Source organism: Aythya fuligula, chromosome 7, assembly GCF_009819795.1.
Source record: "Aythya fuligula isolate bAytFul2 chromosome 7, bAytFul2.pri, whole genome shotgun sequence".
In the NCBI taxonomy this organism is placed as follows: domain Eukaryota; kingdom Metazoa; phylum Chordata; class Aves; order Anseriformes; family Anatidae; genus Aythya; species Aythya fuligula.
The window spans coordinates 37,581,909-37,605,958 of NC_045565.1; the positions used below are offsets into that span (position 1 = coordinate 37,581,909).

The window sequence follows — 24,050 nt, forward strand, 5'->3', positions numbered from 1 at the left end:
CAGATGTGAAATTCTCCATTACCAAAGGAAATACTTATTTTATAAGGGAATAATATCATACAAAATGACAAACAGTTTTCTGGTCATTAAGAAAAGGAAGAGAACATGCAGAGCAGGGAAATCACCTCTTTCCCCATTCTTAACCTAATTATATTCCTTGAGGAAGCTCTTTATTCAGATGGATATTCTTTACCAAATCTTACTCAAGGCTGTGCACAGATGCTATCCATCATAGGTGGTTAGACTAAATCGAGGAAAACTGAACAGCTTCCCATGTATGAGTGCCCATCTTGGCCATTTTCTCTCTGCCTTGGAGTAATAATAAGCTTTCCACAATGCCCCTTTTGGCCTTTTGCTTTGTGGCTTCCAGAAGCCCAGGCAGATGGGTTGGAGAAGCATCAAACACCGTCCGGAAGGTTTGCCCATGTTGGATAACTGCAGAGCACCTTGTGAAGCCTGCTACCCCACAGTGGAAACAGTCTGTCTGCATTATAAGCATTTACCATAGTTATCATAGTTAAAGTTAGCTAAAAGTACAGGTTCAGTGTATCTAAAGTACGATTTTAGGTTAAATACATCCTTAACCGCTTTGCTGAGGGCTTCAGACTTTCACCTCTTAAAATGTAGCAGAGCAAGCCCTTTAAACAACAAGTTCTGTATTACTCTCTAGGTCAGCCTTCCTTACTGTTAAAACTGGGCCACAACTAGGTTAATATCTAATAAATCATGGCCTGACTCTTCCTTTGAAATTCACACCTTGAGCCCATTGAACTGTTGATTTATAATACATCTTAGACACCCAATCATCAAAATATCTAGAGATACGATGTTGTCTTTTTTTTTTAAAGAATGGTGTATGAGCAATTTGCTATCAAGAATTAACTTTGAAACTTGATGTCAGATCATTAATTAGTGCTAGGATTTTCAAATTATACTTGGGGCACTAATTCACAAGGCCGAAGTTTTGGCAAATGAGTTAAGCTGCAAGACTCTAGTGCCAAGGTACTTATCAGCTTTTTAAAATGTGATACATAAATAAGCAGTGCTGTGGAGTCATTAGCTGTAGGAAGTGGCTTTTGTGAATGTTTACAATAATGTGTGATACAGTGTCAGACCTATGAAAGAACCTATGCACGTGGTAATAAGTTAAATGAATATTTGCTTTATTTGATTGATACTTTCTTAATATCGTCTGTTTCTCTCCAAACAGTAATTCAGTGTATTATTTTAAATCCATCATGAGAGGAAGTCACTTAAATAAGCAGTGCTTCATATTTTGACCTACAACAAATCATACTTTCAGATGTCATTGGATCAGCACTTGAAGACACAAAGATTGATCAAGTTCTATAAAATGTGGTCTCATCTTTTGTTTAAACCTGTTTCCCTTTCTTCCTTTGTGTTTTTTATTAGACACTATGTGCGAAGGCTACAATGCAGACTATCCGGGCAGCTGACACAAATGAAGTAGTCAAGCTAATATTTCGTGAATCTGATAATGACAGAAAGGTAAACAACTTAATGCCCTCTATACCTCCTGTGTAAATAGAAACTCTGTTTAACGTTCACTTTCTTTTCTACAAAGAATGAATATAGTTGTTTCAAACTGATGATTTAAAGGGAGGGGTGGGATATAGATTGTCACACCTAATGCGCAGTTAATTGGATTTTTCTAACTGATTGCCAGTCAACCAAATGGCCAAGCTGACGAGGAGCTTTAGACACTTAGAGACATGTAGTTTTAAAGGGCTGCATGTATCTAAAGGGGTTGCTTCCAAGAGCAGTGTGTTAGATACCTGAATCCCAGAGCTTTGCTAACCTTTCTCCTCTATTTTTTTAGGTTATGCTACAATTAGAAAAGAAGCTTTTTGACTATTTTAATCAAGATGTTTTTAGAGATAACAATGGCACTGCGGTAAGTTCGTTACTAAACACTGTTGAAGAAATAAATTGGAAACTCTCATACAAACTGTGTTTTTATCATCCCTTTATCCTTATCAGTCCTCCTGTCTACAGAAAGAAAGGCTAATTCATCCAAGATGGCAACTGCTCCAACTTTGTTCCTTAATTAGCCAGTTATTTTGATTGCAGCTTCTTAATATCTTCATAACTTACCTTGGCCACTCTGTCCTCTGTTTCCCATTTCTTCAAGCACACTTTCTTTACTCGTTCTTCTCTATGCACTTCCTTAACTTAAAAAAAAAGCCTTTAATGCAAAACTGCTCTGAAAATATCTGTGTCTTCTGAGTATACAAAGAGTATACTCTTCTGAGTATACAAAGAATAATAGAAATATGTGAATAAATAAAATAGAAAGGTCAAACCCTTCATCAGGCTAGCACTGTTTGGGCAATCATATGCAGTTTCGTAAGCAGAGAAAGCAGAAAGGGACCACTAGCCTTTTGATTTGTAACGAGGACTAGATTTTTTCTGTGGAGAATGACTTTATATCTTCTTTTTTAAAAGTTATTTTATTTCAAAATATAGCCACTTCGTTTTGGAAAATCTCTGTATCATTACTTGCAGTTTTCTCAATTTCATTAAAGTTTCCTAAGAGTTTTGTATCTAAAAGAAAAACATGAAGCACCCATAATGATAAGTGAAAAAAAAAAAAAGATAAAAAAAAAATAGATGAAAAAAAAAAGATGATAGATACCTACTGCATATGGGAGCCTTACTGAAGATTTCACTGACCTGACCCTCTGCTTATGGAAATTGGTCCAACTTCACTGATATCAGAACTAAGCTCCTTGTTTCAGATAAAGGTCTGTATATGTATGCATAAACTAAAAGCATTCACATGTTCAATATTCTGAGCTATACAAGTAGGGCAGGCTATGCCAGACAAACAAAACCTTTAGAAAACTGTGTGTTCTATGGAAATTGTCAACACAAAAACTCTGTGTTGTGCAGGCTGACAAGCTAGCCTGGTTTTCACATCTTTCCACATGGCACAGAATTTTATCTTCTTTCCTCACACCCAGAATAAAGAAGACATGGGATTCAGCTTCTGTGTCTCAGCTTCTTGGAGAGTCCTCCAACTCTAGTTTTTGCTGTAGTCTCTACCAATTTCACAGTGTGCCTGCTCACAAAATCTATTGCTACTTATTGCATAGGGAGGGGATGTATACTCCCTTATCTCTGTCTTCTCTTCTACCTACAGCATGTTCTCTTGCTGTTCATAGACAGACAGGTTGTTTGGAGATCTGTCTGCAAGGATCCAGGGCAAGGAGGATAACCAAAGCCCCTTTACTCACCCTCTCTGTTTATAAGTTAACTCACACCTAGAAGGTTAATTCCATTAGAGAATCTGAGATCTCACTCATTTCTGAAGTCAGGAAAGTTGGATGAGTCAGATTCATGAGGAAAGTGAAGATGTTTCCTGTTTAAGCATTTGTTGATGTCCATCCCATTCATTGGGACTGCTTTTCTTACTTAAAGCACATCTTTCATATGTGGCATATACCCACCACAAGAAATATCAGTGAGGCAAGGTATCTCAAAAACACAGTTACTGTGAGATAAGTGTTTTTTGTTTTGTTTTGTTTTGTTTTTATTTAGAAGGTGAAAAAATCTTTGGGAAATACATAGCAATTGTTTTTTCCTTGATGTTTTTCAGTTTGGGGGACATTTAATAGAGAGTAATAACACTAATCCCAATTCCAGTTTCTATAGGTAAATCATACGATTTTCCTCTACATCTATTGCTATTATATTTTAGCTTCTTTTGAAACAGCTCAAATATTTGTCATGTTGATTTTTTCCCCCAATACATTGTTGAAGCTGAGCAAAGCTATTCTTTTTGCTGCCATTTTACCACATCCCTAGTGGTATTTCAGATGACTGCTAGTTGGCTTCACATATGTGGACACAGTGTGCAAAAGCACAGGCAGATTCCCACTTAAGCACATTCCATCTCAAAATCAGCAGTCATTTCATTCATGCATCAAGAAGCAGGAAATCTTCCAGATCAAACATGGAAGGAAAAGATAAACGATATAATGAGCCATTGGAGATAATCTAATCTTCATGGTCTAGTTAAACACGCAGCACCATGATCACTAAAAACAAACTACCTATCTAAAAGGATAAATGTCTCTGTGCCGAATTCAACCCAAAAAATCCATCGCATCCTTCATCAACCACCGGTCTTGTACCAGCCTGACAGAAATTTAATTCAAGCTGGCTCCTGAAAATAATTATTGTATTTTAAGAGTAGTAATCATTGGTCGGGACATGATTGAATGTGTCCATGCCTATTGACTTTTTCTATGATTTATAGCTTTGTTTAGTCGATATTCCCATCGAAATTGTATAATTAATTATAAGTGGGGCTGTCAGGTCTGCAGGATGGAGTGCCCTGATGAGTATTTGGGAAGATTAAATTTTCCTTAGCTGTACCAATGCAAGGCTTGGGAATTTTCACAGCACTATGGCTGTTGGATAAAGATGTTTTCTGTGTGTTTAGCAACTGCTTTAGCTCAAAATCCATTGATTTTTTGAGTTTTTTTTTTTTTTATTAGTGTGATGTCTCTTCAGTAACAGTGGAATGTGTACTGATGTGACAAGACCTGACAAATATTTATTATCAACAGGCTACTTTATCATTGTCCATACACAGTTATTCCTTCTTTTTTACATTGTAATCAACAAAAAGAATCTTATAGATATAAGATATATTTATAGAAATAAGTATTTTTATGAAAAATCTGATGTAGATACAAATTATCTCTTTAACAGAAATTCAGTTTGAAACTCATGCAGTCATCTGTCAGGTCTAATTTTTCCAGACTTATCTGTACCTTATTCCAAATTTATCTTAGCAATTATCTGTATTTATCACTTTGAAGTGCAATAACCATTCTGTATCATTTTGTTTCGAGAAATAAACACCCAGATTTATTAAACTGTTTAGTGACAGAAAAAAAGAGAAAAGCTACTTGAAAGGAGCTGTAACATAATGCAGAACCAGCTTGATACTTAATTTGTATGTTCAGAATTGTACATCAAGGTCGTAGTACCTCAGATGAACCAGGGCATAACTCTAGTAACTACTACAGAACTACCGTGTCTAGATGCTATGGAGAAGGGAGTTACATAATGGCAATCGAAATGCAAAAAGTGGGACGAAAGGAGGTACAACATGCAGCGTTTCACCTTAGTGTCACAACAATTACAGTTGAAGGAGTTGCTTTTGAGTTAAAAAAAGCTTAACACTTGTGACTTTGACAGTAGCATACAGCCAAGCTGTGCTGTACAGCATTGTTTGTGTTCTGCTCCGGAGACTTCCTGTGAATGGTGGGCAAAGAAATGAGGCATTTCTAATCTGAGCTGGCTTCTTGCACCTTTCAAGAGGTGGAAGTCTCCAGCTGGTAACTCTGACCGCATCCTAGCCACAGCGCTTCTGTGCCCTGTTCCTCATCCACACAAAGAGCATGAGGTGCTCATGCACGAGGGAGAATGTGGGGGATGCCTAAGCCTTCTTATCCGGCATCCTGAGTGGATCTGCAGTGCTGTCCACTATCCCTGACCTTACGCTGACTCACCAATATGTCATTCACACAAAACTTGGATGTAGCTTTGGATTTGCCAGCTCTCAATTGAGTAAAATTATCATGCCAGTGGTTTCAGGAGAGTAGCATTGTGCAGGGAATTCATGAATAAATCTACACTTTTACAGCATTTTTTTCATATTCCTTAATAATTTGTGATGAATCAGTCTATAACTGCTTTTTGGTTTGTTTGTTTGTTTTTAAAAAAAATCTTCTATTTGGGAGTTCAGCCTTAATTTTAAAATACTCGCAAGAGATAGAAGGCAGAGATAATAATTTAATGGAAAAAAATGATCATGTTATTGATTTATGCAAAAGAAGCATGAGTTAAATGCTATTTCTTCAGTAGTCAGTTAAATAAATATAGAAGAAGACCTTAAAAACTCTTTATGACTACAGAAGAATGATTAAATCATTAGGAATCATTTTATAATCTTTAACCACAGACAGAAATGAGAAATGGGTCATACATTCATATATTTCATATTAAACATATTAAGGAATCAATCCAGATGGAAACTAATGTATTGTCCTTAAGATTTTGACCATTACTGTGTAATGAAAGTAGTCCGTGAATTAATTTTCTTAAGAGTTAGACGTGATGTTATTTCCACTAAAATCATAATCTGTTTTGTCTGTTGATATTCATGGAAACTGGTGACTAATTACGTATCTCTGCTTATGCTGGCCTTCCCTGCTTCCTGCTTGTTCCTGAGCAGGTGTCCCGTCCTATGCTGCTGGCTTCAGCTCTCACAGAGACATTTACCCTGACAGTCCTTTTTGTCAGCTGCTCCCCCTGCCTCTCTTACTTGGAGGTAGAAGAAGTTAGGCTGAGGGTGCCAGCTGTCCAGTTACTCCTGGGTAATCAGATAGTTCAGAGGACACTGTTGCATTATCACACACTGTCAGCATTAATTCCAAAACAGATGCAAGATAGTTATGCAGGAAAGCACAGTGATCTCCAGCCTATATATACCACAAAATGGAAGTGGTTCTATTTATTACCTTTTTATTAAAATTAAAAAAAAAAAAAAAAAAAAAAGAGCTTCATGTTATCAGTGGTCAAATATCTTTTAGTCATCCTTATATTGCAGAGAGCAAACAATAAATTTCTACAGTGAACACTGTCTTTATTCAAAGTCTATGTTATGAGCAACAAAATCAGTCTTTGAGGGTAGATTCCCTTTATTCCGTGTGTCTGTTTAGATTTGACAGATAGGATACAATATGAGAAGAAAATTGTAACGTGATATAAAAATGGGTTGAATTATAAAGGTTTTGTTCTCCCTATGCCAAGTGATGATTAAAAGGGATCTGTTATTATACTAATTAACCTAGAGGTGTTTCTACAAACAGTTGAGGCAAACATACTTTTAAATGATGAGTAACTTGATTGTGTTTTTTATTTTAATATTCCTGGGAAATCCTGAAAGGTTCAAGAAGAAAGGGTTAGTCCATCAGGGACCTTTATTAAGCTTTTTGTGAGAATACGTGCACTCATGAAGGTTAAGGATCTGGCATCACTGAAAATGTATTAATCAACAGACAAGATATAGCACAATGCACTCTTCCCAATGGCCTTGGCTCTGACCCTTTTAAAGATAATGGGAATACTGTCCACTAAGAACTAGATTAGGACGATCAAGTGCATTTCATCAGGGTTTGACTTGAACCATGATCCCAGAGGTGAAAAGGCAGAGGTTTATCCACTGAGCCAACCAGCCCCTGTCCAGATAAAATCCTGAATATGATGTATAAGGGCAAATTAGGATGAAGGAAGGAAATTGATTGCCTAGAATCATTGTTACCTAGGACTGGTCATAAGAAAATCCCATGCATCCTGAAACTGCCTCTTTTATTTAAGGTGGTCATCTGAGATGCCTGATTTTCATAAAGATGCAGGTAGGAAAATGGCTTTATAGTCTCCTCCTTTACTCATGAAAAGGTATTCCCATGCTTGGAACTTCATTTGCTTATGCATATTAGTGTTAGTGTTCAATTGACATGCCATTGGATACACTGCAGAATGAGTAATGACAGAGATCTGGAATATTACCAGTAAATTCTTCATACTAACAAACATTAGTGTACAGCTAGCGTGCAAGGAGGAGTCAAACTGGATGTGCTGGGTTAGCTGTTCACTGCCAAATTTCTGGTCCAGGTAAATGAATTATTTTGCTGTAGAATTTGCCCATATTACAAAGGTAGAAATCATATTTCATGACCCTTTTTCCTCTTGTCCTGTCCTACACAGCTAAAGCAAGTCCAAAGGCTAATTCAGGTGTACTATATGTATTTTTTTAGCCATTGGTTCTTGTTTAAGTATTGTCTAAAGAGCAAGTTCAACATCTGTATTGGCGCTCTGTAATCTAGCCTGTGGTCAGCATGATCTGCTAACAGGGTTTGGCCTAAGGGCACTCCTTTTAACCTTTATGGGATCTAAGAGGATATCCAGAGAGGCACTGTTTGCATTTGTATTATGGTCCTCAAGAGTTTATGGAGCTCACTGTCATCCCTTACAGGTAACACTTGCACATACAGAAAAGCATCCTACCTGGGCTTTCACATCTTGCCTGAAGTCTTTGGCAATCCAAATAAATATAGAAAGGTACTTAATATTTTTTACCCCGGGTCTCTGCAACAGCCAAATCCTTTTGCATTTTCCAGGCATGCCTGATAACCTCATTGTAGTTTTACATGAGATGTAAAACTGAAGGATACTTCTGTACAAAAAGTACGGTTGGAGATGAGAGCAGGATGTCAGTTGCAAGGAAGTAGACATGAGTTCACACCCTGCTGCCCCTCCCTGGGCAGCCCTGCCAGCAGGCTCTGGCAGCTCCAGAGATGTAAGAATATGAATTTGAATCCCCTCTGGGAAAGAAGCCCTGCAAATGCAGGTGTCTGGAAGTCTTGGGTGATGTTTCAGGGTGCCCTGTTGCCTGCAGGGGCAGCAGGGCCGCTGACCCCGCAGCAGGACTCCAGTCACACCAGCAGCTCTGAGGTCCAGCCCGTCCGCAGGACACGCAGGTCAGCCCACCCTGCCAGGGGCCTGGCTCAGGGGGTTCAGCCTCAGTGCGAGTTTTGCCCAGCTGAGAAGCGAGGGTCTTAGTCTGTACTCAGAAAAGGTTTTTCATCATTCTGCAATACTAAGACTGTGTTGTACATGTTTTTATGCTTTTGTGAAATTGCAGTTGCAGACTGGCAGCACAACACATGCCACTATTAACTGCCTGATGGTACAAATTCATGTTACGTTTCACAGTAAGAGATGTAAAATTTAACAAAGTAATACACTAGATCTGTCACATTTGCAAGCAGGATACCCCTAATTAAAATCTTTTATTGTTAAAGGTGGCAACAACCCAGTCTTTCTTGCCATTTTGAAGGAGGCATATGTTACAAGCTGTTGTTCAGCTTATGAATTACAATAATGTTCAAGTGTCTGTTTCTGTAAACTTTTGAAAAAAGGCAATTTGCATAAATGCAGTTTTGCAGAGTTACTTTTTTTAAATCAGTGCAAGCACAGGAATCCCAGGAGAGGGAGTGACAAAAGCCACTTTTTGCTATTAGAAGATAAATTGAGTGCATGCAGACTTTCCCCAGGTGGTAAAGAACCTGAGAACTGATGCTCACCAGGAGGCCCTGGCTGCTCTCACCTTGCATTGGTGTCCAAAGGATCACCCAGTACTGGCTGGGGCACAGGATGATGGAGCTGTAGTCACGGTGTTTGAAAGCAGTGAAAATACGTGCAGTGTTTCTGATGCTTGGGCTCTTCCTTGGGCATTGTGGAGCTGAGGGGCAGAACGCGATTTGCTTCTGCAGAGCAGTTTTGGTGAAGAGCTCTGGGGATGTCAGCGGCCCTTTTGGGGATATATAAATGGGGATAACTGCTGCTGCGTGGTGAGAGTTTGTGCTCAACCCTGCTGAGTGTTTTTAACTTCTTAACTAGGTTTAGTCTTTGCATGTGATTAACTGTAGTCTCCTTACTGAGAACTAATTACCTGAATAATACAACAGGATTCTGAGTTAGTTTTCTTAAAACAAAAAAATATCCCAGAATGAGATCTGGACTCTGCTGCATGTTACTGAGCAGAGGGATGACTGAGCACTGGGGAACTGCTAGCAGGGTGTTGAACTTCAAAGCTTATCCACGCTAGTGGTTTCAGCATGAAGTCAATGTACTTGGATTCAAAGGGTCCAGACAGGACAATTAAGAAAAACAGGATAATATGCAGAATGCAAGCATATGATATTTGGACAGGGGCCACAAACTCTGCTGGAAAATTTAAGGTATATGTAATTAGAGAAGTTTGAAGGAGCTGTTTTATCCAAATCAGTGTTGATGTGCGTGTGTATTACGGGACCAACAAGGTACTAAATGTCTTACAGAATGAAAAATGATGCTTTACATGAACTTCTAGAACTGCTTGTTTTAGGCCCTTTTTTGCTAGCTGAAAACACAGAGTCTCAAGCACATTCCTCTGCAACTCTGCCCTACCCAACAACTGAACACGTCACCGCTTTGCAAATCAATCACCGAAATCAAAATCACCACTGCTATTCCACAGCTGCTCTCACAGTGTTTCTCCACCAGGAAAGGACTGGTGCCCGTGTGGTGCTCAGGACTCAAGCTATGTGAGCACAGCCCTCTGCCTGGACCCTGCAGCGCAAATCAGGCTAGGGGAGCAAGAGGAATGTGCAAATTGGAAACTCGGAAAGGAAAAGGGAGCTGCAATGAGGCAGAGCCAATATCAGTCTCCAGTAATTTCTCTAGTGATCAATAGATTTCAAGAGAAACTATGGTTCTTTCTAAACATTTTAAGCAACCTAAATATTTCTGTAACAGAAATACTATTTTAAAATACATTTTCCAGTCCAGTTGTCAGAAAAAGTTGGGATACTTGCTTGAAAATACACATATCCTTTAAAGTACCAGAATGTCTCCTGAGAGAGACAGATATATCGTCAAAACAAGAACAAAATGTTTTTCTGAGTGAACTTCCAGTGAAATAAAAAGTTTTCTGATTTAGAACAGGCGCAGGGAGCCTTTGGCACCACATGTGCCTAACTCTTCTAATGCTAAGAAAAGTATATTTGATGCAGTTTTTCTGTGTGCCATATATCCACATTCATGTGCAGTTGATGATTTGACAGCACTGCCATTCAGGATGTACAGACAGATTCTCAGAAATGTGCAGAAATGCAATGAAATACAAAAGTAGTGTTAAGTGGTGTGTTTATATTCAATATATATATATATATTTTTTTTTTTGGTGTGTTTATATTCAATATATATATATATATTTTTTTATATATATATATTTTTTGCTATGAAACCTGATTTTAAAGAATGGCTCTATGAGAAAAAGAAAATTAAGATTCAAAATAGATAGTAATGGATAATTTTACTAAGTCAAAGCTAGAGAAAACAGTAGCTTTAAATAATGCCAGAGCAGAGTTGTGTGTAATGTTTTCACAGATAGATGAGAGGGATTAGTATATCCAGACCTTTATTTGAAGTCAGTAGACTGCTGAATCAGTTTCTATATATTTTTTTCTCAGCCAGAAAGCTGGATTAGATTGCTATATTTCCAAAGTCTTTTGAAAAAAGTGCATGCCATACAAGTCTGACAAAGGGGTTTACAGTGACCACTGTCCATGTATTTAAATTCTCTAAGGTCATTTCTGTATGCTTATCTACTTTTTTTTGGTCTGAAACTTCATTTCCCTTTCACAGCTGTGAATTCTCTGGTGGGCACTGGAGATGGATTTGATAAATGCTGCTAATATCACCTTCTGATCTAACAATGCTCTGACTTTGGTCTGTAGGTCTTGATGAGTAATTGCCGTTGTTCTACTCCAATGACTGAATTAAGTTGCCCCGTTTAAAGGGTTCATACTTGTGTGATTTTAGCCAAGGTGGCCTACCAAGCATACCAATGGACATTGACCTTTTCAGAGTGCCTTGTTGTTTTAAACTGAAGCAAGCAAAATTACCTTGATTTCTACAACTGGCTAAACTCTGTTACAGTCCTTTGTTTTCTATCAAGCTAAACAATATGCACATTTAGTGTTCCAGATAGATGTTATCTTTGGCCAGAATGCCCACTGCTTTCTATATACAACCCCAGCAGCTACAAGGACAGTGGACTGAGCTCAGTTCCAGCCCTGGGGTGATGGAGTTCACTGGAATATCCATAGGAAAGATTGCGGTGTTGAGCCATCAGTCCAGTCTCACCCACTGGCACATGGGTTCTGCAGACTGTGCCTGTGCAGGACAGAAAAACAACAGTTCTGATAATTCCCTTGGGAGGTGATGGGCACATGGGCACTGCAGCTGATACAGGCAACAGACATAAAGGTTTTTAATTCTACTTTTATTAAATAGGGAATATCCTTTAATGCAAATGCAATCATTCCTTGATTCTGTGCAAAGAATTTCAGTGATATCAAGTTGATTCCCATGTAGGTCAATAGGAGCTTGAGTATGCAAACTAATTGAAGTATTTAGCTCATGAAATTTATGAAACAAAAATATATAACTTCAGACTGTGAAATCCCATTGATAGATTTAACCTGTTTTTTTAAACAATATTCTTCCCTATGATTTTTTTTTTGTCACAGTCACAGGCCAGTGGATATGTACTGTGTGCATTCTTAATCATGCTGCATCTGTATTCCCCGAGGTGTATCATCTCTTTGTCTCACAGAGTATCAACTAACTATAGTTGTATTACTCACATGTACGGATGGCATTTTCATTTGGAAGATGTTAATCAAATGTTCATGTTGGGCTGGTAGCTGGATATTGTAAATGAAATACCTTGACAGAATATCAGCAACTCAATGGTTAGAGCAGATAAAACAGCCCTTACATAATCCTTCAAATATTTTATGTATGAATACATAGGTGAAATTGAGTTTGGGGGGAAAAAAAAATAATAAAAAAAAAAGTCTTCTGAACTGCTTTGAACTGCTTATGACAAATAGTTCTAGAATTAGCTTCCAGACACAGCATTTTAAAATCTCTATGCAATTGTTCAAATTACCCCACAACATCACGTAATGCCATAAAGGTTTGCTTCTTAAAGATGACCATGTAATGAGTAAGTTAAATGGAACAGTATATTGATTTTTTAGGCTTTAAACTGTTTTGTTTTTTTGTCATTTTCAAGTCATTCAGAGTGAACAGACATATTCATGTTTACTGTTATGGCAATGATATTCACAATGCTGTTTAATGTACCATATGTAAGTAAGTGAGAAATTTGTGCTGAAAATATCCATGAATATTTTTTTTTTAAATATGGTGCATATGCTTTAAAAATAAAGACATTGTCCTGTAATATTTTGACTGCTTTTCTGTATCAGGTGGCGTACGTTAATTTTCATTAATTATCTGTACTGCTAAGGAGCACCAGACACCCATGTACCTGCCATAAAGCAAATGTAATGAATTGGTGCCTGTGTCAAGTCTCTTTCCTTCTCTTCAAGTTGAGTTGAAGGAAAGTAGCATCTATAATTGTGATAAGACCTCAGTTTTCTTCACCAGTAATCTTGCGTTTTGAGATTGCAGGCTTGAATGAGAACCAAAGTGCTTTTAAGACAAATATCAAAAAGAAAGTAGTGGTTAGAGCATGCTCTTCTACTGAAAAATTAACTTGAGTTTTCTCAAAATGCACAATTCAAATTTTCATCATTTCTTGCCCTCATGTCTCCCACTATCTGAAGCGGAATCAGGTAAAGAAAAGCTCTTAGGTGGGTTCACACTACACCATCCTGAACACATGAAGGATTTGCCATTTCACTTCATGAGAATGAGCAGATGTCCCTTTGTGTGGTTTGTGGACACATTTGTGCAGAAGGTCACAGCTATTGTAACTTAATCACTTCATATCTAGGAAAAAATACTTTGTTGAATTTAAATAATTATTAAAATATAGCAAGGCATAAAAATATGTGCAAATAATCCGCTCTGGTTAAAATATTTAACTGTTTTACATATGAGAATGCATTGTCAACAATGAACATTCCCTATGTATCTGTTCTAGGCACCTACTTGGGTTAGACATTCAGCTAGGTCATCATGAGGTTTTGGCTTTATCATTATTAGTTTAATGATGTCCATTTACCTGGGAAAACTTGGAGAACAGATAGAGTCCAGCACATAATACAGTCTTGTTCCTATTATCAGTCCTCTGTCAGCAGTGTCAGCATCTGCATAGCACAGACACAACTAAACAAGCAACTGCAGCAAATAAAAATATCAGAGAAACTTCTTTGAATGATAATGCATGTCTGAATACTTAGTCCTCCAAATGCTGGCTTTCATTTAGTTTGCAAATATCATTATAGCAATAACAATCTGAATGTATAAAATTTTGAAAGTGTGAATTGGTGTGAGAGGACAATGGTTCTATTTAACATCTCTATCCCTTGGAATGCTCATGAGTAATTTATACCATTGTGTTCTATGGAGCATTGTTCTTTTATTCAGTTCTTGCAGTTTTGCTCTTCAGAAATAGCCCTGTTTTTCCCACTGCCTTCACTTTCGTGCTCTGATATTTTTTACTTGGAAAGAACGGGGGAAAAAAGTATTTGTATTGTATTAATATGTAAGTATTTCAAATAAACGTTTTTACTGGGGATAGTAAATCTTTTTTCCTATGATAGATTCATTTTGGACAGATAATTAAACAAGTGGGAACATGTGGAACAGAAAAGTGACATTTGTTTTCATAGCTAACTTGTATTTATATGTAGTGGCTACACATCTATCTGTACATACTTAAATAAAGGATCACAGTCTAGAAACATGCATGATGAATCATTTTTTCCTGAAATGTGTTGATATTACTTCATAGGAGCAGGCTGAACTGTCCCAACATTTTTAGGATTGAGCATGTTATTAGATAGATAGATAGATACATGAGATGCAAGTTCCTACACAGACTTTATAAGCATTTATCCAAACGTCTTGATTAGCAGGAGGTTTGAACAGGTGTTAAAATATGCAAAAATTAACTGCAATTATTTGTATTGTTACATCTTTACTAGCATACCATCTCAAAGTTTGGTGTCAGTTTGGCATCCTGAAATAGGGAAAGCTACCCGTTATTTTGCATCTGTGCGTAGAAGTACATACACAGCAACACGGCAACTAGAAGCCGGGTGGGCCTTGGAGAGGTAGCTAATCAGCAGTGCAGGTGGTTCAGGTAGCTGCCTTTCACACAGATAATTAATGTGTACAAGTAGCTGCTAATTGCACATTTCAGGAATGATTTATGAGGTGGCAGAGGAGAGAGAGGGACACAATCTAATTTCTTTGGGAACCTCTGCCATTCATACAATGGTATCAGCACAGCTGTGAGATGGGACATGATTAATGAACAGTGGGCAAACACACCACCATCATACAGGATACTGTTTTGATGACATGCTTGTCAAAATAGAAAGTGGCACTCAGAACGACAGCCAGTAACAGAGTAGATTATGAGCTTTTTGTTTTTTACCTCACTAATTCACTTGGACGTCAGACTTAACATCAGCCGTGGTTTTAACATAAGGTTTTGTGTCCATCAGAACAGTTGTTGGTTTAGCATGGACTATTATTATTGACTTGTTATGAGCAGGTTTGTGTTCATAAACAAAGCCTAGAGACATTTATTTCCTCTGTCATGGTCAAGGGAAAACAAATTTGGCAAGAAGTAATATTTATACAAGACATTAAATCTAGACTTATGAATACCTCTGTGAAATACCTTCTTCCAGTACTGCATCTTGGCTGCTGCCTGGGAACACATTTTACCTATTGTCACATTTCCCTTTTTCTGCTATCTCACATGCACCGCCCAAAATAGGTGTACAAAAATGCTGCTTGTCTTTGCTTAGGAAGAGTGATTTGCACATCCTTGTGTTTATTGTACCTTCTTATCTGAGCTAAAGATAATATAAAGTAATATGATACTTTTGCTGGTGTTTTTGTGGGTTGATTAACATATCAGTTTGCTGTACTCTTTTAATGCTAGCCTGGTTTATCTCTGAAAAGGTTGCTAATAAAATTAAAAAAAAATTTGCCATCTTGAAATAGTAAGTGTACATAAAGGTCACTGATGTAAAGAGCCAACGTTACGTGTTTCACTGAGATGAAAAGGAACATTTTGTACACTTTCCTCAATGAACTGTTTATATATCAGAATAGTATTGAGTGTTTTGCATTGTTTTAAAAACTATTATAAGGGGATATAGTTAAAGCTGTTTAATCAAGTCTGTTTATTTCATTTTTCAAAATGTAGTGGGTTTAGATTGCTTCAGTTCAACATTAAAGAGTGAATATATTTATTTCTATCTTTTATAGCTTTTAGAATTTGACAGAGAGCTGTCAGTCTTTAAAGACAGATTGTATGAACTGGACATCTCATTTCCTCCCAGGTAAGATTCATATATAATCCATTTATTTAGCTAGTGAGATAGCTAAAGCATAACTGTTACTAGCGCAGCAGGTAAAATGTGAGTGTTTCTATACATATTGTAGAAATCATAATGATCTTCATTCCCTTCACAAATGTTTACAGTCTTCCTACATCCCCTCAATTACTACATAAATTGTGCTCAATAGCTCATTGTTTGGATTTCACTGATGCTGTATTTTATAGCTGCATTTGAAATAAATATGACATGCTTCTATGGTAAGAGATGCATAGCTACTGTTAAGCATTAAAGCCAGATAACCTATTAAAATACTTGATTGTAACCATTAGGACAATCTTTACCTACAGCTGTTGAAAACTGGCGAGCAAATGGGACTCAATGGAAATAGACTTGAAGTGGAGGTGAAAAGCTTAATGCCTTTGCTCAAGGTGGGCTCCAAAGGGAGCAGCTAGAAAGAGTACAGGAACTTAGATTCTGTTTTTTTCAGTTTCAGTAAGCATGTTATATATAACTGAGTAGACTATTAACTATATAGACTATATAGACTAGACATTTTTGCTTTTTTAATATGCATGCATGATTTTAATCTGATGTATTCCCTAGATGAATTTTAGCCATGAATATACAAGTATTGTTATAAAATAAAACCAAGACTTTTGCAAATGGCAGTCCTGTTTAGGGGAAATATATGGAAAATACTATACATTTTAATATGTGTGTAGACCCTTTCCAAGAGTAAAGAATTCAAGTCTCACAATTAAGGGAAAGAAAAAGTGAAAGCTATAGTAAAGTTACAAGAAAGTTAGAGTAAAGTTACAAGAAATCATTGTAGGGGTAAATGTAGGAAACTATTTTTTTATATATTTAATACAATATTCTTGAATATTGCTATTTTGTCCTGTAGGAACAGACAGAAAGGTGTGATGTTTTGGCATACAACAGGAAAAAATTTGGAAAGCTTGCCTATTTGTTATCATAATCTCATTACTTCTCACCAGCCATCTGCGATACTGATTATATTGATCCCTTGGGACAATGGAAGTATGCATGGAGAGGTTACCAGTGCTCTAAATTGTTCTTATTGATTGAGTATGATAACAGAAGACCAGCAGTGTGTACATCTCTGAGTGTATTTCATTAGTTGTGTACCTGTTGGGGGTAAAAGGAGGTGAGGGAAAATAGATTATTTTTTTTAACCAGAGATACTTTTCCACTGGATTTCACCAACTTAGTCCTTTTTCTAAAAGGAAGGTCAATTCCCTTAGTTTTCAGTGGAAACTTCTATTTAAGATCAGTTTCTCTAATGATATCTGATAAAACAAACACATTTTCTCAGTCAATGTAAGTGATTGCATCCTCAGTTGTAGGAAGTCCTGAATTAAGTTTTTGGCCTACAACAGCAAATTGCATGGCACACATTGTATGTAAACAACCTGGCTGGGCAAGATTGAGAACACTGCTTATTGTTAAAGCTCTCTATCATTTGTGCTTGCTTTTGCTACTTTCTGTCCTGTTTTGTGGGAGGGGATTTTGAGGGGGAGGGAAGAAGTTTGTGGGTTTGTGTTGTTGTTGTTTTTCTTACTTAAAGCTTTACCAACCTTGGGTTTAGGTTTTCTGCCTAAGAATGAAAATTCTTGGGAAAAAGTCAAACAAAACTGTGCATCAATTTGCAAGCAAAGTGCAAGTCCAAGGACACCTTTCAGCCACAACCAGATTTGGCAAAAATACCTTGTTGCTTGAATGGTTTGCAGATTCTTCAGACCTTTCTGCTAATACGGTTATGTGTCATTATGCTGTAGATCAAAGATCAGACGTTTGGTGTGAGTAGTCTTTGTATCTAAGTTATACTTTTAAACTCTGTGAAATGTGAACCTTTAGCCTAGCTTTGAAAAATGTATGTTCACAGATTACATCAAAATCTCATTAGATATTTATTTTTTTAGTGGCTAGGTTTCTTGCAAATAAAATGAACACTTCTTCCCTTTACATCCAGTTGGAGCAAGAGGCAGGGGGAAATATTCAAGAATAAAATGCAGACAAAACAAAATCTGGAACCAAAACTGTTCCTACACATGCCTACTGTGCAGGAGCAACCTGGTAGGCATGCAGGAAAAGGCATAACTCAGACTTGGGAAGGTGGAGCTTGGAGCCAATGCTGGGTCTCCAAGTAAGGAGGCCAAGATTTGCACAAGAAGCTGGAAGAGGAAAGCTTTAGCAAGTTAATTGCTAAGAGACTAAGGCAATGAGCCAATGCTGCTGAGAAGGGAGGACTGTGCGAGTATGATCTGGAGCACTGAGGGAAAGTGATGGAAAGCTCTAGGAAGAGTGAGATGGCCACAGGAACATGACAGAGAGTTGGTCTTGCCTTTCTCAGAAAGGGTAACTAGGAAAAAGGTTTTCTGTGTCCCTTTCTAGCACTGATCCACAGTGTGATCAACTGCTCCTGTCAGATGACAGGTGCCAGAGTACATAGGAACCCCCATCAGGTAAGGTAGCACCATTTCTTATTGAAATACAGCTGGAATGGAGCTTGGAAGGGGCATAATGTAAGACTACGTGAAGAAATCTTGGGAGAAAATGGAAGATGTTTGTGAAAAGTTAAAACAGGAGTAAATAAGAGGGCTGCGAGAGCTGCACATGAGAACTACTGGTGTTGCTATAGTACAAGCAGTGAGCATCAGGACGGTTGAGGGAGAGGGCCAAATTAATGGGAGCAAGAGGAACTAAATTAAAATGTAAGTCACCTGCATTTATTCTCTCCACAGCCTCTGTATCTGAATACCTTGACACAGAGCATTAACATCCAAATGATGTATTTTGATCCCATTAGCATTTTAAGCTACTGTATCTACAGTATGAGGCTGTTATTATCTTATTTTAAAATATTAAATAAAACATTACACCAGAGATGAAGCTCTGGTTTAAAAAAAAAAAAAAAAAAAGCTAGACCAGATGAAAATGTTGCATCCCGGAACTCCTTGTGGTTGTCCAGACTGTGGATGGAACCCAGATTTTGATGTTTTCTAATCAGTGTAATGAGTGAAATTAAAGTATCCTACAATATGAGCTAAGTGTCTCCTCCCCCCTCCTTCCCGCATGCTTTCAGACTTCGATAACCAATTACAGGAGAAGCACTGTGAGGCCACAGTGCCACCAAGGAGGGCAGTCACCAAATTTTGATGGCAACTTATCCACTTCCAACTCCTTTCTCAATTTTATTATTTGTTTTTGTTTCCTTGCAAAATCAAAGCCAAATCTGCATCATGTCTCTGTTTTGTTTTTGCACACCACCAATATCAGAGATGAAATATTTCATGAACCACGATATTGGCTTGCAAAGTTAAAGTCAAGGCACCTGATCCCCAGGATCTGCATTACAGGAGCTGATGGACTCAGGTTCTGTGCTGGGGTCCCCCTTGTTCCTGCAGCACTCTCTTCTCGTGCTGCCTGCCTTGTGCATCTGGGGGAGCTCTGTGGAGGATGGCAGGCGGCCTGTCTCCAGAGCCCCTGCTGACCACTTCCCTGGGCAGCAGCCAGCCGTCACACTACTCTTGACTCTGTTGCCTTCCAAGTCAGATGAAAAAACAAGGTCCTGACCACTTCTTGCCATAACATTTTTGTACAGATGTCTAGACAGAAGTTCTGGCCAAGCTGGTAATTGGATTCCCCCTCCCCAAGCACACTTGGGTTTGGTGGTATTCGTCGCTTCCTGCTCCAAACCGCTGTGGAGCGTGCTGGTGCCATGCTGATTGCTGTTCCCATTCAAGTGGTCTCTGCGTTGCAGCAGTAAAGGATGCTGACCTCTGCAGCTCTGCATAGACTAGCTCCTTACCTCACCCCAGCGTCTGCAAATCCACATCTGCCTTTCCAAGGTGGAGCAGACACTTCAGAGCAGGAACCCTGTCCAGCTCTTGGGAAATGGCTGTAAAGGGTCATTTCCAGATTCACCCATTCCCTCTCTATTCCCACCCTGTTCCCAGCTTTGGGAGCTTTGTGAACAGACTGGAGAGTGTGACTTGGGGGTACAGCAAACCCTTCCTCAGCCTCCAAAGGCCCATGGAGAACCAGTCCCGCAGCTGTTCTCAGCTGTGCCAAAGGGCAGCAGTGCAAGGAGTAAACATGCATCTTTGCCTGCTACTTACTCTGTTCCCTTCGTATAACTAGTAATAATAGCAGTGATAATAATAATAAATAATAATATTAAGTTTTTATATACTGAAAGATGGCACTTTGTTTGGAAAAGATGCTAACACTGGGTTATATAACATGAAATTTCTTTGAATTTAAGCAGATTTTTAAAAAGTTAAAAAGCTACTATGAGAATATTGATAAAATAATAAGATGTAAAACTGACCAGCTAAATTAATGCATATTCAAAGAACAGATTGACTTTATGCTAGGGTGTTTTTTTTTCATCCATCCTTCCTTTGTGTTCTGGATCTTATGACAAGGGAATCCTGCTTTCTGTTCTGTAATCCTTTCACAGCCACCAGTGTCAATGAGAAGTCTTTCCTAAGTGGAGTACTGCAGAACTGGATTCACTGTTGCTAGAATTGCTTCAATCAGTGCCCTGTTTTTATTCATGAAATGAAGCACATTGATTTTCTTCCGGGAAGAAATAACATAATTATTTATTTTGAAATAATTGCACCAATGTGCTATTAACTGTAAATTCTGATAGTTTGAATGGGCAAAAAGCAATGTATTGATGTAGGACTTTTCAACCTAGAGCCTAGAAAAAAAAAAAAAAAAAGAGGAATACAACATGAATGTTTTGGCTTAATTTACCCTCTGTTTCTCCTCTCCTCTCCTCTCCTCTCCTCTCCTCTCCTCTCCTCTCCTCTCCTCTCCTCTCCTCTCCTCTCCTCTTCTCTTCTCCTGAGGAAAAAAAAATAAATTACTTGGCTGCTTTTATATGTTGTTTGCAAATATAAGCTTAATGTATAGGAGATTTATCATACATCCAGTCATACTAGATTTTCTATTTTTAAACAAAGGAGGATATGATCACTACTGCTGTATCTTTAGAAACTACTTCGTTAAGTTTCTTGGTATTCATAGCTGCAAAGTGTATGGTACACCAGTTTGTTCTGCAAATGCAATAAACAAAGTGTTTTTCACTGGAATAAGAGACAGAGAAAGATCTAAAGTCACTTTTTATGTCAGGCTTATGGGCTTAATATGGGAACATTTGAATTTAGAAGGAACCTGTAAGCAATTGTAATGATAACCTTAAAGTAGTATTTCAGAATTTGTTAGCAAATCCATGTTACCTTTCACCACAGCAAATGCTTAAATATGCTTGGGATTTACGAAGTTGAGCAAAAACTTATTAAGATAAAAAAAAGTCCATTTTACTGTTCTCATTTTTCATCTTTCTCTTTAATCCAATATTTACTTACACAGTATTTCTTAATGTGGGCATTAATGGGTTATAGAAATATGGAAATATAGAAAAATGGGTTATAGAAATTTCTGACCAGTGTAAGTTATAAGTTATTACAGTTAACAACTAAGTTGTCCTGTGTTTTTTGATACAATACATTAATACAGTTCTATCAATGTTGGGTTCTGTACTTCATTTCACACACTCAAATCAGATATCTGAGATTACCCTACTAAAGCAAACTTACAGTAGAGTCTGTATGACTTGGTCAGAGAGTACATGATATTTCAGTTATGGTCCCATGATTCAATCTATGAATTGCTCTCTCTACTTCTGTTCTTGATCCATAGTGTTATGGTCTTACAGCAGGGCATGCTGGCCAATGACTGAAGGCAGAGTATCTCAGATTAAATGTATTGAATACGTTCAGTAGTACATACCACATCTTAAAAAAAAAAAAAAAAAAAAAAAAAAGACAATTTTTTTCTTTCTTTTATTTGCCTCATTATTTGTGCATACAATTCATTGCCTAATTTGCACAGAGGTCTACAAATCAATAGCATAGTTGCATTCCTGGCTTACTTGTAAATTTTCCCCTCAAAAAGCATGTTTGAAATTCAGTGTATAATTGAGATAAATGGAAAAGGTCACATCCCTTTGAGTTGCAACAGACTAAGTGACTTATAAATTCATTTTTTATAAGCATAAACTGTTTATTCTCTGAATTTTATCATGAGATCATATTGATACACTACCATAAGTGGCTTGAGGTTGAAAGCTTTACTCCTTTCGAGTCAGTGGTATTTTGTGGTCAGTGTCAGTGGAAGTTCTGGAAAGTATTTGGAAGTTTTGGTGTCCTGCAAGGGCTTATGTACTTAGAGTACGAACTGAGAGAATAATCAAATCTGATTCTTGCATATGCTCAGTTTCATTAAAAATTGAAATCAATTCTTCCATAGTAATAATCAACAGAGTTAATTTCCATTTTCCATATTTTAATTGTTCAGTATTTGTTAGTGTTTTTACAGTGAATTTCTCTGTAAATTTCAAGCGAAGCCATGACAGTTGTGTAGGCATATACTTTTATACTGATAAGAATTTATTTTAAAGGGAATCACAGTACTTTGCTCTTTAGATGAATATTCTGATAAGCAAGCCATTGTCCAAATTTTTCATACTCCATTTTGAAAGTTATAATACCTTCTTGTAAAGCACCATTTGTCCTGCCTGACATTATGGTACTGAGCTGTTTACTGGTTCCCATTTAGTGAAAGAGTCAGCTCAGGGTAGATGTTGAGCAGCTGAACAGACAGCACCCTGGTGTCTTGCATTTCATCGTTGAGAGCACAATGCAAGCAGTAAACTCATGGCACTTGTGCTCAAGAAGTCATCCATCATGCTGGGTGCGACAAGCCTGTTACTGCTCACCCCCGTGATGAATTTGGCTCTCCCCTGCTAGCAGTGGCCCAGAGCCTGGGAGGCGCAACAGGGCCCTAAGCAGGCGCCAGTTCTTCCGCCAGACAAGGGGCGAGCAGGCAGCCTGGGTGCGGGAACAGGGCACCCATGGGACACAAATGACAAGACAACAGTGAGCTGGGCTGGCCAGCGACAACAACTGCTAAGTGGCTATAAGGTATCAATAAAAATCTCACGTTTTTGAATACTAGGGAAACTGACCTTCATGAGACTTTACAGGTATGATAGGTAAGAGTTACCACTCTTGCTCCAGAGTATGCAAAAATGCAAATAGCCCATTAAAAAAAAAAAAAAAGATTCTCTGTATTATTTGTATCTTCTTATTGGGGGACCTAAAACTGATTGGTTGCCAGGCCTTCTTGTTTCCAGTTTTTCATTATACTGAGATGGCATTTCAATATAAGTTATAATAAAAATATTGCCTTTTTCAGTGGTTTTCTAACTGCACGATGTTAAATCAAATGAATATGTGTCATAGTATTTCTGTAGTTTTTAATTCTCCTCCACTGTACTGACAGTTGTTGATCTCATTATCCTCTGCAAAGTTCATGCACGGTGTGCCTTTGTATAGTTTGTTACCATCTCTTTTCAGTTGATTGTAAGCTACATCCAATAATCAGTGAGAGCACTTGACTCTTATCACTTGTAAGAGAGAGAAAACATCTCAGGAATCATTATTTACAGGTCTTGGCAAAAAGGAAGGTCTGTATATTTTCAGCTAATGTTGAATCATGCTCTTTAATAACTGCTTTAAAAAATTAATTTTATATAAGTCTTTTCTTATTTTTTTTCCAGTCACAGTGCTAATGATTCCTAAAAGTAAAATTTTGGTATTATAATAAGTGCCAAACAAAAAGTTACTTTTTGATTCTGTAGAAAGTGGGATCCTGTGGAATCCTGTACTCTGAGTCAGGACCATTCTTAATTATTTTTTTTTTTTTAATTAACTGGTACAGATAATTCTTTAAAGAAGTAGAAGTACCAGAGGGCTCATGCCCTGCATTGTTCTATTTGACAAGACTGGACAACCATGGAGAGAAGAAGAGCATTGCTGCACAGCTGTCTTTCACCATTTGGTGTTTAAAGGTTAACTGAAACTGAGCTGATACCCTCCATAACAAGTTAATGCAAATCTTCCATGCTTTTCGATGCTTTGAGTGAGGACTTCCCTTTGCTTAAACCCTTTGTGGGAAGGTGTGTTAGGT

At 37.7% G+C, this 24,050-nt stretch overlaps 1 protein-coding gene across 3 annotated transcripts in view; it reads left to right on the plus strand.

Moving 5' to 3' along the window:
- The window catches only part of INPP5A (inositol polyphosphate-5-phosphatase A), a 240,465-nt gene that overhangs the window by 199,365 nt on the left and 17,050 nt on the right, over positions 1-24,050 (plus strand). For all 3 annotated transcript variants that reach the window (XM_032191089.1, XM_032191091.1, XM_032191090.1), the window contains exons 10-12: positions 1,414-1,509; positions 1,841-1,915; positions 15,910-15,983. In XM_032191089.1, the coding sequence (XP_032046980.1) occupies positions 1,414-1,509; positions 1,841-1,915; positions 15,910-15,983 (245 nt within the window). The remainder of the gene's footprint in view (positions 1-1,413; positions 1,510-1,840; positions 1,916-15,909; positions 15,984-24,050) is intronic.